Here is a 17652-nt window from a genome sequence, read left to right on the forward strand (position 1 = left end):
CAGTTGTCCAAGGCTATAAATTATGGATTAATGGAAGATGTTTTTCACTGTACACTTCTGAAGTAGATAAAATCACAGGTATGGTCAAAATAAATTTACACGCAAGGGTGACACTTAAGTGCCTAATTAAACCTATAGTTAATATCCAAAATGAAATGGAATGTAAACTGTCTGACTTTTAAGTTAGGTATCAGTGCAAGTCAATAAATGAAATAAGTTGAACTGACCTGAAGATCAAGAATTTCTATGATGTTATATAAGCACATCGATACTTCAGTATTATTACCTGTACTTAGTTTCGTGTGGTTGTATTTTTAAAAGGCTTAATAAAATAAATATGTTTTTATTTTAGTACATAAGACTTTTAAAAAATCAGGTGGTGGTTATATATAACAACAAAATTTTAAATGTAATGATCAACATTTCATTTTACCAAAATGTTAATCATATCCACAGAGTGTTAATGTTTCAGTATCAACTTGGAAAGGAGTCTCTAATGGGTGCCCAATACACTTATACTTGGACCTCTGGTGATTAACATTTTAATAGATGACTTACATATATAGATTATGCACTTATCAAATTCACTGATAGAACAAACTAAGAAGGATAAATAACACATCATGTCACATTCTAAATCTAAAAATATTTTGACTGGCTAGAATAGTGAGTCAAATTTAATAAGATAAAATTTAGTGAATACTGCAGTTTTACATCTGCATGAAAAAATACACTTCATGAGTCCAGGATGGGGAACTATAGCTAAATAACTGTTTATATGAAAAATATTTACGGTTTTTAGTGGGATTGCAAAATTGGTATGAATCTCAGTCTTTTTTGGCATCTCAAAAAGCTAAAAGAGCTTTAAGAGAGCTTTTTTTTTTAAACCCTTGTACTTTGGTGTATTGTCTCATAGGTGGAAGATTGGTAAGGGTGGGCAATGGGGGTCAAGTGACTTGCCCAGGGTCACACAGCTGGGAAGTGGCTGAGGCTGGGTTTGAACCTAGGACCTCCGGTCTTTAGGCCTGACTCTCACTCCACTGAGCTACCCAGCTGCCCCTTTTAAGAGAGCTTTTAAAAGGAGAGGTAGAAATGATAGTTGCTTTCTCTGTCCATGTCATAATGATATTTGGAAATATTGTGTTTAGTTCTGTGTTCCATATTTTAGAAAGGATTTTGATAATGTGGAGTATTCATAGGGGAGTGGCCAGAATGAGGACTGGCTTTGAGAATTGATTGAAGGAACTGGGTATGTTTCATTTTGGAAAAGAGATTTAGTGATTGTTCACTCTCCATCCTATGGGAGAGTAGGTAAACTTGTTCTTTTTGATCGGGGTGGGGGAGGGACCTCAAAAAGCACTGGGTGGAGATTGTGCAGGTAGGTAGACTTTGATTAAATATAAGAAAATCATCTTAACAGCTAGAGCACTCCAAAGGTAAAAATGGGGTGGACTGCCTTGGGATGCAGTGAATTCCCTATTCTTTGAAGTCTTCTAGTCAAGGCCGGTCACTACTTGATGGGAATAATGTAAAACAGATTCTGGTTTAGGTATAATTTGGATTAGCTGGCAGCCTCTGGGTTCCTTTCTAACTCATAGATATTCCACGATTTACTGTTTGACAGTAATTTTTAGGGCAATACCTCTAAGATAAATATTATCTTACATGGCTCCCTATTTTATCTTAGAGGAATAGTAGTGAGAATTTGTGATTCTAAACCCCTCAAAAGAAATTAGAGTTATTATTACCCTTTTTAAAGAACTGATTAAATTAATTTATAACTGTAATTAATGTAATAGAGAATAGACCTTTAACCATATGTGTGTACATTCGCATGCACGCATGCACACACACACACACAGATACATATGTTTTAGTTTGCTTATTTCCCTTCTCCATTATAAATTTCCCCAAGAACTTAGTAATTGAAGTTGGCATCAGCTCTGTCTGAAGAGCTTGTGCTCAACTTGTATTTCTTTAGCATATGATAATAGGTTTTTTTTCATGGTTTTGACTGTTATAGATCTAGTCTCTTCTATGCCTTTCCTACCAAAAAAACAAAATCAAGCCAGTTCCTTGATCTGATTTGTATTTGTCTATGAGATTTCCCACCCCTTTCATCTAAAAATGCTTTTAGACCTTCCTCTAGATTCATGATCTGAAGCTGGAAAATATTGCTCTAAGTAAATGTTACCTTCAACAATAATATGAAGATTTTTGTCACTTGTAACCTGTTGATTTGGGCAGGTTATTTTTACTTCTCTGGATCTGTTTCCTTATTTTTCAAAATGAGGATATTAGAATTAGAAACCTCTCTAAAGTCTCTTCCAATTTAAAAATTCTGTATTCTTATAAAATTGCCGGTAACTTTCAAGTTGGAAAGGTAGGTTTTTTTTTTTGTATTACCACAGCATAGTTTTGATGGCTTTATCTTTGCAAAAATTAATATTTTAAAACTAATATGTAGGAATATTTTTAATGTGACTGCTTACTTATTTACAGTGAATCTAACATTATCAGCATCTGGAATAATGGAAAAGGCATTCCTGTAGTGGAACACAAAGTAGAAAAAGTCTATGTTCCTGCTTTAATCTTTGGACAGCTTTTAACATCTAGTAACTATGATGATGATGAGAAAAAAGTTACAGGTAATTAATTACTGCTAAGCATTGTGACTAAAATTTTTTTTTCATTCTATTAATGCAATCTGATTTACTTTTCTCGTGTTGAGATAGTTTTGTATAAAACAGAGTTTTGTATTTGTAAAATATTTTATTTGTAATCTATAAATTACAATTTTATATGAATGTTCCATAGTAACTTAAAAGTGAGAACTTAACAACCATAATTGAGGGGTCAAGTAGGTGGCTTAGTGGATTGAGAGCCAGAGCTAGAGATTCAAATCTGACTTGAGATACTTCCTAGCTGTGTGACCCTGGGCATAATTCTTCAGATGTATCATTACTCTCTTGTTGACAGTATCCTCAGTCTTTAAAAAAACACTTTTGCAACTTTTATTTCATGATTTTAATACCATCTTGTTTTAGAAAACAAATGAAAATAAGCTTGCTTTAATCCTAATTCATAATAGTTCATCCTACTGAGGCATACCACATTAAAAAGTGTTTTTATTGATATCCTTTCTTTTTTAAATCATCATTTTCCCTCAGTATTCCTTCTCTTTTGACTCCCAGAGAGCCAAACCTGTATAACAAGTAGAATTTTTTTCAGACAAAACAAAAAACGAAAAGGAAAAATATATTTTAACATTTATTGTGCATATTTTTTCTTGGCTCTGCTTACTTCACTCTGTATCAGTTCATATAATCTTTTCATGCTTCTCTGTATTCATCACAGACATCATTTCTTGCAGCATAATATTATTTCATTACATTCCTATATCATACTATGTTTAGTCATTCTCCAACTGATGGGCGTCTACTTTGTTTCCAATTCTTTGCTATTACAAATAAGTGCAGCTATAAATATTTTGTTGTATATGAGTACTTCTTATCAATAACCTCCTTAGTGTGTGAGCTCATTAATGCAATCTCTGGGTCACAAGCTATAAACATGTTAGTCATTTTACTTACATAATTCCAAATTCACAGATCCACTAACAATGCACCAGTGTTCCTATATTCTCTCCAACATTGACTATTGCTTTCTTATGCCATCTTGGCCAATTGGCAAGGTGTGAGTTGAAACCTTAGGGTTGTTTTGATTTGCATTTCTCTTTATTATTAATGATATGGGAGTGTTTATAGTTGTGAATAACTTTGTAGTTTTTCTTCTAATTTGTTGGAGAATAATTTTTTGTTTTCTATTAGTTGTTTCTACATATTGAATATGGAATTCTTATTAGAGAAATCTGATACATGATGTTTTTCCCCATATGACCACTTTTAATTTTAGATGCATCAGTTTTGTCTACAGAAGCTTTCTAGCTTCATGTAATCAAAGTTACCTCTCTTTTTTTAAAAAAATCTTTTGTAATTGCTTCTGTCCCCCATTTGTTAGACTACATCTCCTGCAAAAGCTGTGAGAGGGACAGGGTCTGCTTTGCTTTTAATTTTTTTTGTAATAAAATCTTTAATTTTAAGGAAGTCATATATCCATTTAGAATATATTTTGTAATATAGTGTAAAGTATTGGTATAAACTTAATTTCTGTTAAGTTGCTTTCCAGTTTTCTCAGCAGTTTTTGTCAAACATATTCTTTCTTCAGTAATCTTATGTTTTCTACTTGATACAACATGGGATTATTGAATGACATTATTTATGATTCTCTCTTGTCTAGTCTGTTCCATTGATCTGCCTCTTGTTTTTAATACAATACCAAGATAGTGTTAATGACTTGGTTTACAATATAGTTTAAGATCTGAAATATTTTCTTAAAAGTTATCTATAAAATGTCTAAAGAAATTCAAGATTATAAAACTACAGTTATTTCAAGTAAACTTGAAGGTGCTTTAATGGGAATCATGTACACTTTTGATGGTTTTTCTTATGTACCCCAATAAAATTGCTTTTGCCACTTCCTTGTAGCTCATGAACAATAAACTAGGGAAGAAATACACATTTTTTTTTATGTAAGAGCTAAAGGATATATATATTTTTAAAACCCTTACCTTCTGTCTTGGAGCCAATACACAGTATTGGCTCCAAGGCAGAAGAGTGGTAAGGGCTAGGCAATGGGGGTCAAGTGACTTGCCCAGGGTCACACAGCTGGGAAGTGTCTGAGGTCAGATTTGAACCTAGGACCTCCTGTCTCTAGGCCTGACTCTCAATCCACTGAGCTACCCAGCTGCACCCAAGAGCTAAAGGATATTGATAGAAAATATAAATTTCATGAATTTCATATGTTCTCTAGATATAATGATATTTAGTAGAGACGCCAGGCATGCACCTCCACCTTTACCACATATCTAATTCATATATGTATATTTTGTATGTACTCATATATGTATGTTTGTCTCTCATGATAGAATATAAGTTTCTTGAGGGCAATTATTTGCTTGTCTTTGTGTTCCCAGCAATTAGAGGCACTCTTCTACTTCATAGGCACTTAATTAATTGATTCTTAAGACACAGCCTTAATATGTTGTTCCTACTCTCAAAAAACTTGAGTGATTTCTTATTTTCCCAAGAATAAGCTGCAGTTTCTTCTGCCTCTCATTGTAGGGCCTCTAAAACCTAGCTCCAGCCTTCCTTTCCAGCTTGCTTTCATTTTATTCTTCTGCACATGACTGCCAGCCACGCTGGACCAGCTCTTTCCGTACTAGAGAGTTTCATCGGCTGCATCCATGTGGTAGATGAATTGTCCTATGTCCTTCCTTCTCTCTGGCTTTCAGTAATTTCTTCCTTGAAGCTTTTCGTGATTCTCTCAGTTACTCAATTGCCAAATTATATTTCTTTTCTTCTTGTGTGATGACAGCATGGACAGTGAGAAGTGCCATTGATTTAGAGTCAAAGAACTAGAGTGAGCATTTTGTTTCTGCCTCTTAGATATCTGTCTTTGGAGCAGTCACCTGGGCTCTTTGGCCTTTAGAGTTGGACTTCCTTCTCTGTAAAATGGGATTAGATGACCAAAGGGCCTTTCCAGCTCCAGGTGTTTGGTTCTGTGATGCAAAAGAAGACTCCTTCCTTTCAACTTCTGTTTGAGAGAGTTGTCTTGGGGCATTGAGAGGTAGTTTAAGTGACTTGCCCATATTCACAGAGCTAGGATGTGTCTTAAGACGAGATGTGAACCCAGGTTTTCCTGATTCCAACATCAATCCACTGTCCACTTCACCACAGTACTTTTCTTTGAAGTATTTGTGTCATGATTTGCAAAATAAAACATATTACCCATTAAATAAACTTGTTTGGAATTTATCATATCTCTCTAGTTTGATGAAGTTCCTTTTAAAATTATTTGATGAGAAATTTCTCATTTAATTGTTCTTACAGGTGGTCGTAATGGTTATGGTGCAAAACTTTGTAATATTTTCAGTACAAAATTTACAGTTGAAACTGCTTGTAAAGAATACAAACATAGTTTTAAACAGGTATGTGTACTTAGAAAATGATTTACTTAACCTTTTAAAGAAATTTATGTCATACTTACACTGATGTAATAAACACTATGCAAGTTTGAAGTGATATTTATGCTTCATCAGCCTCCTAATCATATGTAACTTTTACAAATTAAAGCATGGCTTTCAGGGTAAAATAGTTTCAAAATACCTGGAGGAAGTCTAATCAAATTTCTTCCTCACACCTCTTTTATTTAATGCTTTGTTTCATTTCTGTTGGAACCTCAAAATAGAATGTCTTATAATGTAAATCAAAAATTTTAGATAATTTTTTTATTTTCAGAAGAATAACTTTGTTTTGAAATTCTTCTCTTTAGAAATTTTGATGGGGCAGTTAGGTGGATCAGTGGTTTGAGAGCCAAGCCTAGAAACAAGAGGTTCATTCATATCTGACCTCTGACACTTCCTAGCTGTGTGACCCTAAGTAAGCCACTTAAGCCCCATTGTCTAACCCTTATTGCTCTTCTGCCTTGAAACAATACACAGTATTTATTTATATCTAAGATGGAAGGCAAGGGCTTAAAAATTTTTTTTTTGAAATACAAATTGAGCTTCCAGTGATAATATAGTATTTTGTGTTTTTTAAATATATAAATTGCTTTTGTTTTGTTTTTCAGTAATTAAGTGAAAATAGTAATGTCTAATATTTCATTTCTGCTGAGCTTTAAAAATATCAAGACATTATGAGATACGTGAAGTTAATTTTATTTTTTTTAATGTGGAAGAGGAAAATGGATACAATTGTGGACATTCAAGGCTTATGTCTCCTTTCCCACAAAATCTGTCAAGCTTTTTGTCAAATATTTTTATTTATGCTTAAAATATAGAAAAGCTTTAATAATATTTGAATTTTTTTAAAGACCTGGGTGAATAATATGATGAAGACTTCTGAGCCCAAAGTGAAATACTTTGATGGAGATGACTATACATGTATAACATTCCAACCGGATCTGTTGAAATTTAAGATGGAGAAGCTTGACAAGGATATTGTGGCCCTCATGACTAGACGAGCCTATGACTTGGCTGGTTCATGCAAAGGGGTCAAAGTCATGTTTAATGGGAAGAAATTGCCTGTAAGTCTTTTCATAGTTTACCTAATCAATCTTAAATTAATCATGCAAATGCTTCTATAATCAACTTAATTATCTGGCTTTTACTTTATTTGCTCTTCTGTTTCACATGCTTCTGGAAATCACTGGCTGTGGGTAAAAGACAGGACAGCTTCACATGGGTCTAGAAATATAACAATAGGGAGGTAGGATTTCTTGGGGTGGCGCACCTTTGAAAATAAGAGAATGGAAATACAGAAGAGATAAGGCAGTTGCTGTTTTGTACACTTGTTGCTGTGGTCTGACAGTCTAGGATTTAATGACATTGTTTTTTGCTTTATAGGTAAATGGATTCCGTAGTTACGTAGACCTTTACGTAAAGGACAAATTGGATGAAACTGGGGTTGCCCTGAAAGTTATTCATGAACTTGCAAATGAGCGATGGGATGTTTGTCTTACATTGAGTGAAAAAGGATTCCAGCAAATCAGCTTTGTAAATAGTATTGCTACAACAAAAGTGAGTAAATACACAAACATTGAACTTCTAAGCCAGGACTGGAATAATGCTTGGTTTTGTAATTTAATTTAAAAAAATAATAAATCTCACTGTATTACAGACTAGTAAAAATAACTCTTTTCAATTAATTCACATATGGCTTTCTAAAATGAAAGCTTATTTTTTCTCAGTTTGTTGAGGCAAGGAATAATGACTGAGGTCTTAATAGTTAGAAGTATTGCATTTTAACTTGCATGTGCCATTGATTTGTGAAATTTAAAGTAATTAAAAATTTCCCTCTGACTTTTGAATGAGTCTGGTCAGTTAATAAATAAATCAAGAACTATTATCCATTTTGTGGATTTTCTAGTTCCTCTGCTGTCTTTCTCATTGCTTTTTGGTATGTTTTATTGCTTATTTGAAACCCTGCCATTTGATTAACTAGGAAAAGAAAATATTGAAACCTAACATATCTAATTTTTCTGCTAACTACTATGTCTGATAAAGGTTTGTTAGTGTGTAAAGCTGAAAACACTGGGGAAGTTGAAAAACTTAGGGTTATTGCTTTATTTTTGTCATTTATATCAATAATTGACCCTTAAGGAATACTGTATAATTTTGTACAATTTCTGAAGAGCTTGTCTTCCATGTATAATATCACTTATCTTTTCCCAGTAATATATAACCAGACAAGAGCTTATCCCATGCCAAAAAGAGAAAAGAACAGACAAGTCAAACAGCTGCTTGTCTCTAGCCCAATCCTGGAGGAGAGAGCTGAAGGGCCATATTGGTCTCAGTCCAGAGACCTCTTGGAATTGTGCTAGAATTAGGGGAAGAATAATAAGATACCAGTTCATCTAAAAAAAAAAGTGCAGGAATTTTAGTGGCTTTTGAGCTCTGCATGAGTCATTGATGGAGTGACACAACCAGAAAATGAGGACAGTTTTAGGCTACACTTAGATTGGGCATAAAGTGTCTTGGAGAAAAGCAGTGAGTCCTGGTCAGACCCATCTGGAGTCTTATGTACAGTTCCATGGGTCACCTTTGAGTAAGGATATCAGTAAATTTTGGGGATCTTGAATGGTGGAAGGCCTTGAAGTACATAAGTATGAGAATCAGTAGAAAGAATGGAGGCTGTTTCCTCTGTAGAAGAGAAGCCTTTGGGGTGACATGATCATGGTCTTCACATATTTGAAGGGCACAAGAGTATTTTGGGCCTCGGAGGGCAGATGTAGAAGCAGTGAGAGAGGCAAATTTAGGCATAACATAAGGGAAACTTTTGAAGTCCAATATCCAAAAGGTTGCTTTAGCCAAGGGCCCAAGCCAGACAAAGGGCCAGTGGGGAATGGGAAGGGGCCACACATGCCACTTTCCCCAGAGATCTTGGGTGCAGGACTTTGAGCCAGTTGATAGCAGCGGTTTGACCAGACCAGCTCGTATTGCTTCCTGTCTCTCCAGTTGATATCTGACCAGGCTAGTCCTGCTTGCCTTCCCCACCCATAGAAGGTGATGTTAATTCCTATTAATGAATGAAGAGGTCATAGATATGTAGGTTTTTACAAATTTTAAAGTGCTATTGAAATGCCATTTTTTTTTGTTGTTGTTGTTGTTGCTGTTATTATGTGCCTGTTGTGTTCAAAGTGAGAAGAGGCACATTAGCCTAATGGGTAGAGAGCCAATAGTCTCAGAGTCAGGCAAAACTCTGGTTCTTTGACCTGAGACTTATTGTGGGAAAGTTATTAAACTGAATAGATAATGGAAATGTTCTTAGGTATTTACCAGCCTGATTAAGTCATAGGTCTGGATCCCCAATAAGCACAAATAATAGGCACTTAGTAGTAGCAGCTGATTGATTGAAGTTCTAGTTTTGTTTTGTTTTTTAATCCTTACCTTCTGTCTTAGAATCAGTACTTTGTATTGGTTCCATTACAGAAGATGGTAATAGCTAGGCGATTGGAGTTAAGTGACTTTCCCAAGGTAACAGAACCAGGAAGTGTCTGAGGCCAGATTTGAACCCATGACCTCCCATCCCTAGGCCTGGCTTTCAATCCACTGGGCAACCTAGCTGCCCCATCGTGCAATTTTTTATTATTATTTTATTTTTAAATTTCTATTTTTATTGTCATGCAAAACATGCTTCCATGTTGGTCATCATTGTAAGAGAACACTCATACATAACCCAAGCCCCCAAATAAAACCAAAAATACATTGAAAGATGATGCCAATAATTCTTCCTCTGGAAGTGGATAGCATTCAGGATTGTCCCAGATCATCGCATTGCTGAGAGTAGCCAAATCTTCACAGATAATCATTGTACAGTAGTCCATGCAGTTTTTAAAATGAAAAATCAGACTCTCATCCCATTTGGACTTTGACTGTAATTTCTCAGGCACTTTCATACTCATGAGTAAGAGCAATTCTGGCTCACTTTTCCTTGCTTTATCTAAAGAGCCTAGGCAGGAAAGGGCAAAAAGCTGGTTCAACCCTCTGAAGCATTTATCGTAATGAGAAAAAGTGGCAGTCATTGGGCCAGGAGGGCATGAGAATGAGTTGGTTGTTTGACTTTCTGTTTTTTTCTGGGAGCCTTCTCTGATTTTTGAGAATTGCTGCTCTGGAAATTGTGAATATTTGCCTACTTTGATACTAGAGAGCTTGAGATCCTTTCTTTCTTTTTAAGGGTGGAAGGCATGTAGATTATGTGGTGGATCAAATCGTTGGCAAATTGATTGAAGTAGTTAAGAAAAAGAACAAAGCTGGAGTGTCAGTGAAGCCATTTCAAGTAAGTAGTGCCTAATGCATTCTCCAAATCCCTAAAAAGTTATGAAGTTTTCAACTTGGTGTTTTTTCTCTTTATAGGTAAAAAACCACATATGGGTTTTTGTTAATTGTCTTATTGAAAATCCAACTTTTGATTCTCAGACGAAGGAAAACATGACTCTGCAACCCAAAAGCTTTGGGTCCAAGTGTCAGCTATCTGAGAAATTTTTCAAAGCAGTGAGTAAAAAATGCTCTATTCTTTTTTTGACTAGGAAAACATGATAATTATCTGATTTACTACTTAATCATCTCTCCTCTTCCAGAGTGTTGGTGTTTTTCAAGCATCTATCCTGGACCACCTTCTCTATATGTATTCATTCCTTTGATAGCCTTACTTACATCCACATGTTCAGTGATTATCTCTAGGCAAATGATTCCCAAATGTCTCTCTCTGCACGTGTATCTGTTTGATGTTTCCACGTGGACATCTCATTGCCTTCTTTTATAACAGAACTCATTATTTCTCCCTGCTAAACTCTCTTTCTCCAAACTTTTGTCTTTTTGTTGGGGACATTCCTGGGCTCATACCCTCAAAGTCATCTATGATTCTCCTCCAATTTTAAAATAATTTAAAAATGTTTTTATCAGTGCTTTTCTTCTTTTAAATAACATAATCACTCCCAATGAATGTTCTCTCTTCTATCCTTTCCATGCAGGCACCAAGCAAGTTCATATTGTAATGTTAAGAGCAATGAACTTTGTAGTTAGGATACGTAGTTTTGCTGATTCCTCATCTATGGTATCAGCTCCTTGAAGTAGGAATTATTTCATTCTTTGTACTTATCTCCTCAGAGGTAAGACTTAGAGATCTGACCACAGACACTGATGAGCAAGTCACTTCATCTCTCAGAGTATAATAATAGTATCTACTTCCCAGGGTTGTTGTAAGACCCAATGAGATAACCTATGGAACATGTTTTGCAAACTTGAGAACATTACATAGAAATGCATCTGTGTAGATTGATTTCTTTTTCTATATTTCTCACCCCATAGGGCCATGCACACATAAACCAGTACTCAGTATATGTTTGTTGGATTGAAAAGGCTGAGGTTAAAAGGGAGGGCTTTAGAACACAATGGTATTCCAAATAACATTTATAAATTAGCTAAATATTTTCAGGTGATCCAGAAAGGAAATAAGTCCTTTTCTTTTTTTAGGCTTCCAACTGTGGTATTATAGAAAGTATTCTGAACTGGGTCAAATTTAAAGCTCAAACTCAATTGAACAAGAAGTGTTCCTCAGTAAAATACAGTAAAATCAAAGGCATTCCCAAACTGGATGATGCAAATGATGCCGGTAAGAAAGACCAGTGTTGACTTGTATATTTTCACTTAAATTATCTAAGTTCAGGAAATGAAGTGTTAGAGTCAAATAAATTCTGTTCAGTTTTTTAGATGAGTTACTACTTGGATTACTAATTTTTACTGATCTAAAATTCAATGGAATACACTAAAATTATAATTTAATTTTTAGGACCTTAGAAAGCAATTTAAGAACTCAGTGCTTTAAGGATCATTCTAGACTTTATTTTCAGACAACTAGGTGGCATAGTGGGTAGAGTACCAGACTCAGAATCAGGAATACTCATCTTCCTGAGTTCAAATTTGGCCTCAGACACTTATTAGCTGTGTGATTCTGGGCAAGTCACTTAATTCTTTTTGCCTGAGTTATCTATAATACATGAGCTGGGGAAGGAAATGGCAAAGCACTCTAATATCTTTGCCAACCCAAATTATGTTCATGAAGAGCTGGACACAACTAAACAATTGCAACAAATGCCCCTACCAGTGCTAAAATTTTAGGATTTTCAAGATTATCTTCATAGATATTAGTTTTAAATACTTTCAGCCATTTGAAATTCTACCAGGTCTGTTCATTATGTAATTCTTTCATTATTTTCTATGTACTTTTGAGCCATAGAACTTATGCTTAATAGTGATGTGTAATATAAGGAATATTGTTATTTTCCTGCTTCTTCTAAACTTGATCTCCAGAATACCAGTTCAGTTTTTGAAAAGTCTATTTGAGCAATAAAGCTAAGATTTGGAAAAGAAAAAAATTTTAAATAAACTTAATGAAAGAAAAGTATGTAGGTTATAATTTAGAATATTACTTTTTGAATAAATATGTCTCTCTAATGTTTTCATATAATCAAAACAACAAAATATTTTACTTTTTCTCATTTCCCCTTTTCTAAGGTGGTAAACATTCCCTGGAGTGCACACTCATATTAACAGAAGGAGACTCTGCAAAATCATTAGCAGTTTCTGGGTTAGGTGTGATTGGACGAGACAGATATGGAGTCTTTCCACTCAGGGGTAAAATTCTTAATGTTCGAGAAGCTTCCCATAAACAGGTAAAATTATTAAATTACTGTTCTATTTCTATGATATGAATGATGTAATAGTATTTGTTATTTAGAACATAGCTTTATATCTTACTAAAATAATTATTTTTTCACAGATTATGGAAAATGCAGAAATCAACAACATTATTAAAATTGTTGGTCTTCAGTATAAGAAAAGTTATGAAGATGCAGAATCTCTAAAAACCTTGCGTTATGGGAAGATTATGATTATGACTGATCAGGTGCATTTGAAAGTTGCCACTTAATTACATTAATTACAATCTAATGTTTCTTGGTCAAGATAACTATGTTTTTTTGTGAGCTTGCTCTTGGCTAGTAGCATAACTAATTTTCTATTGTTCAGAATACATTTTTCAAATGTCTGACTTAACCTTTGCAACTAGTTAAATGTTACATATTTTAAATAAGAATGTGTTTGTGTGTGTATGTATATCTATCTATGTATCTTAAATGATGTTTGTAAATAGTATCAGTTTTTAGTCATTGGTGAAGAAGGCCAGTACATGAAGTGAGAAAGGTCAATCAATAAAATCTTGAGGAGGAGGCAACATTTTTTTCTTTTCAAAGGATTTATGATGCTTTTTAAAAAAATACACATCATTATTACTTCCCAGTAAAATGAGTATTAAATCCCTCACCCTCCCCACTTTCTCAGCTGAAGAACTCACCTCATATATTACCAAAAATACTGAAACTATTCCCTGATTGCTCTATCTTCTGTCCTGTTCCTCATCTCACATCTAGTTCAAACTAGTAGACATTTATTAAGCACCTATGACATACCATGCACTTATGTTAAATGCTGGGAATACAATGAATAAAAGGACAATCCCTGCCCTCATTGAGCTTACAATCCAAAGGGGGAGACAACACACACAAGGAAGCAGGAAAGGAAGGGTTGTCAAGTAGGGGGAGAAGGAATGAGACACCAGAGGATACCTGGTCCAAGGGTATCTTGTTGCTTGAAGATGAAACCAGCTAGGGCAGCAGATTCAAGATGGAGACAATTGCAAACCTTAAAACATTACATAAACCTGAGTTTTATTGTTTTATGTTTCATTGAATATTTGTAGATACATCACATATGGAGCTGAAGTTTATAAAGGCATGAATTAATATCAGGCAGCTTTGAATGGTACCAACATAGGAAGAATGGGAAAGAAATTGAAAAGTCATGGTGGGCTCTCAATGCACCAGAATGTTTTTTCTCTAAGATTGTCTCTAGTTTTGATGGTGGGGATTCACTGACTTGTAGTTAAAGTAGTATCTTCATTGGGAAGGAAGGTCATCAGCTAGAAAATTCTTATCTTCCAGAGATTTCCCTTCCTACCCTTAGGAAAGAGGCATAACTAGTATGTCATCCATATTTTAATCATTGTGGTTTGGTTTTAGAAGAATTTGTTAAATTAGAATGAAGCTCCAATTATAAGGTCTTGCTAATATTTGCTTTTGTAGTTGTTAGAATCGTATCTGTAATTTCACTTGTAACTTTACTGATGTAGATACAGGTCCAGTCAAAATAGCCTTCTAACAGCCCTGTATTTGAGGCTTTGTTTTATCGTAGTTCTTTGTTGTTTCTATTAGGGAAAAATGTATTAAACTGAACTTCAAAAAATATCTTCTATCATAATCTTCAATATCTTAATGTATTCTGATACTTATAGTAACAATAATAACTAGCATTTATATAGCACCTGCTATGTGCCAGGCACTCTCTTGACCTTACTTGATTCTTAAGACAACTCTGCTGGGGACAGCTGGGTAGCTCAGTGGATTGAGAGCCAGGCCTAGAGACGGGAGGGCCTGGGTTCAAATCTGACCTCAGACACTTCCCAGCTGTGCGACCCTGAGCAAGTCAGTTGACCCCCATTGCCTACCCTTACCACTCTTCTGCCTTGGAGCCCATACACAGTATTGACTCCAAGATGGAAGATAAGGGTTTAAAAAAAAAGACAACTAGTATGCAAGTGCTCTTATGATCATTTTACATTTATAACTGAAGCAAGCATATTATGTGACTTGCTCAGGATCACAAATATAGTAAAATTTTGAGGTAGGATTTGAACTCAGGCCTTCCTGAACTCAGACCCCTATCCATTATATCACCTAGCTGCCTAGTAAAATCATAGAATCTTGTTCCTATACACGCAGATTTACTCTTTATTTACTTTTTTAAAAATTGGTGTGTTTATGTTGTCTTTTATAGAATATTTATAGTTTTTCTTAACTTTTATAATATTTAGGATCAAGATGGCTCTCACATAAAGGGCTTGCTTATTAATTTCATTCATCATAATTGGCCTTCGCTCTTGAAACATGGTTTTCTTGAAGAATTCATTACTCCTATTGTAAAGGTACAGTTTACATTCAAATCTTTTAAAAATAGTGCCAACCAGAAGTTCAACAAGCAAACTAAATGCTATTTATTGTTATCTTTAAGGCAAGCAAAAATAAGCAGGAGCTTTCCTTCTACAGTATACCTGAGTTTGATGAATGGAAGAAACATATAGAAAACCAGAAGGCCTGGAAAATAAAATACTACAAAGGTTTGTGTTTCTAGTCCTATACATTTGATGAGACTGCTACTGTTTTTTATGTGAGAGTTCTCAACAGATTCTAATGCTCCTTTAATAGGTAAATATTTTGAAGAACATTTTCTTTATACTTCAGAGCATATTATGGATTTGTTTTTTCTCTCATTATGTAGGGTTGGGTACCAGCACAGCTAAAGAAGCAAAGGAATACTTTGCAGACATGGAAAGGCATCGGATTTTGTTTAGATATGCTGGTCCTGAAGATGATGCAGCTATTACTCTAGTATGACAATTAGCTCCTTCCTTCTTCTTTCCTTCTCCTTCATGGTTTTCTGTTGCTAACATATTGCCTAAAAAAATTTTTTTAACTCAAGATCTAGAAACTTTCAGGCTATGCACTGTAGTCATCATGAATTGCTTGACACTATTGTTACAGCCCTCTTCTGTGGTAAAACTAACTTGGCTGTACAAAATATATTCTAGGAGAAATTTAATTCCCCACAAACAGAAAAAGAGAAATGCTTAATAATACATTTTACAGTTAAGATTTTTCATCATTACTAAAATTTAGTTTTGGTGGTTGGGGCCCCAATTTTATATTAAATAACATCTCTAATGATCTCATATTTCAGGCATTTAGTAAGAAGAAGATTGATGACCGTAAAGAATGGTTAACAAATTTCATGGAAGATCGGAGACAGCGCAGGTTACATGGCTTACCAGAGGTTAGTTATAAAGTGATAGTATAGGGAAAGAAAAAATAAAAAGTAAAATTAATGCAATAACAATGACATTATATACCTTTTTTCTTAGCAATTTTTATATGGTACTGCCACGAAGCATTTGACTTACAATGATTTTATCAATAAGGAGTTGATTCTTTTCTCAAATTCTGACAATGAAAGATCTATACCATCTCTTGTTGATGGTAAGTATCTTTTTTATTCAAAAAATATTGTTTGATTATTCAATTAACAAGCATTTATTAAATAACTATTATGTGTCCTCCCCCCAAGTGAAATAATATCTGCCCTGAAGGCAGATCAGGGGGAAAAAACACAGACAGGTATATGAAAAATATATGCTTACTAAATATGAAGTAATTTCAAGGGAGAAGCACCTACAACTGAGGAAAGGATGTAATCAGGAAAGTCCTTGCATAAGGGATGGTATTTAGGCCAAGCTTTGAAGGAAACCAGGCAGTCCAAGTGCCGCAATTGAAGAGTGGGAGTACATTCCAGGCCTTGGGAGGGCATAGCTTGCCATGGAAATGGGAGCTGATATTTTTGATAGTTTATGTGTGAGAACAACAGGAGTTCAATTAGGCTGAACTGAAAAGTATATTAAAAAGAAGGCATCTAGAATAAGGCTGTGATGGTAGGTTTCATCCATATTGTAAAAAGGCTTTCAGTGCCAAAGAGGTTTGTATTTGGTCTTAGAGGTAAAAGGGAGTCACTGGAGTTTTTTGAGCAAGTGATTGAGATGGTCAATCCTATGCTTAAGGTTTAGCTTTTACAGCTTTTTGGGGGATAGGAAGTAAAGAGGAGATAGTTGGAACCAATCAGAGAGACTCTTGTACTAGTCTAGGTGGGAAGTGATGAGGGACTGAATTAGGACAGTGGCTATGAAGAGAGTCAGTTACAAGGGATGTGAAGAGAGAAGAGGCAGGATGTGATCATGAAATAGATGGGAGAGAGCAAAGTTGAGGATGATTTCACACATCTGAGAGGCTGGGATGCTGCTGCTGTTCTTCACAGAAAAAGGAACATTTGGAAAAGGGATAGATTTGGGGAGAAAGTTTTATTTTTCCTGTGAGTTTGAGATGCTGAGACATCTAATCTAAAACACTCGGGAAAGGGAACACCAGGTGTAGAGACCTGAGGAATCAACTCAAGACACTTAAGCACCTGGGAGCAGAGAGAGCTTTTGGACTCACCCATGGTGGGTGGGAGTGTGTAATAAGGATAAAGATCTGGCAGTAAGGGGCTGTCCTGAAAACCCAGAGAAGAGAATGTCCAGGAAGAAGGTGATCACCAGCCTTGGTTGTCGTAGAGAGGTCAAGGAGGGGCTGGCAGATTCATTGGTAACACTGGAGAGAGCAGCTGCCGTTGAATAGTTAAGTTGGAAACTAGATTGCAGAGGTCTGAAGGACAAGGAAGAGTGGGGACTATTAACTTCAGCAGTTCTTCCCAGGTTGGAGAGCCATAAAGAAAGGACAAGTGATAGTGTGAGGCAGAGCTCACCTCAGGGAAGGAGACAGCAAGTTGGAAGAGAGGATGAGAAAAGGTTGAGGGGGCAGATTTGATGATGG

General features: G+C 35.2%; 1 protein-coding gene across 1 annotated transcript in view; it reads left to right on the top strand.

Moving 5' to 3' along the window:
• TOP2B (DNA topoisomerase II beta) overlaps positions 1-17652 on the top strand; it is a 79726-nt gene that overhangs the window by 27380 nt on the left and 34694 nt on the right. The window contains exons 5-18 of the mRNA XM_044678054.1: positions 2503-2648; positions 5952-6049; positions 6937-7149; positions 7469-7642; positions 10299-10400; positions 10478-10615; positions 11597-11735; positions 12638-12795; positions 12903-13028; positions 15051-15161; positions 15248-15353; positions 15515-15624; positions 15974-16066; positions 16155-16269. Coding sequence (XP_044533989.1) covers positions 2503-2648; positions 5952-6049; positions 6937-7149; positions 7469-7642; positions 10299-10400; positions 10478-10615; positions 11597-11735; positions 12638-12795; positions 12903-13028; positions 15051-15161; positions 15248-15353; positions 15515-15624; positions 15974-16066; positions 16155-16269 — 1829 coding nt within the window. The remainder of the gene's footprint in view (positions 1-2502; positions 2649-5951; positions 6050-6936; positions 7150-7468; positions 7643-10298; positions 10401-10477; positions 10616-11596; positions 11736-12637; positions 12796-12902; positions 13029-15050; positions 15162-15247; positions 15354-15514; positions 15625-15973; positions 16067-16154; positions 16270-17652) is intronic.

The sequence above is a fragment of the Gracilinanus agilis genome, chromosome 5 (genome assembly GCF_016433145.1).
Source record: "Gracilinanus agilis isolate LMUSP501 chromosome 5, AgileGrace, whole genome shotgun sequence".
Taxonomy (NCBI): Eukaryota; Metazoa; Chordata; class Mammalia; order Didelphimorphia; family Didelphidae; genus Gracilinanus; species Gracilinanus agilis.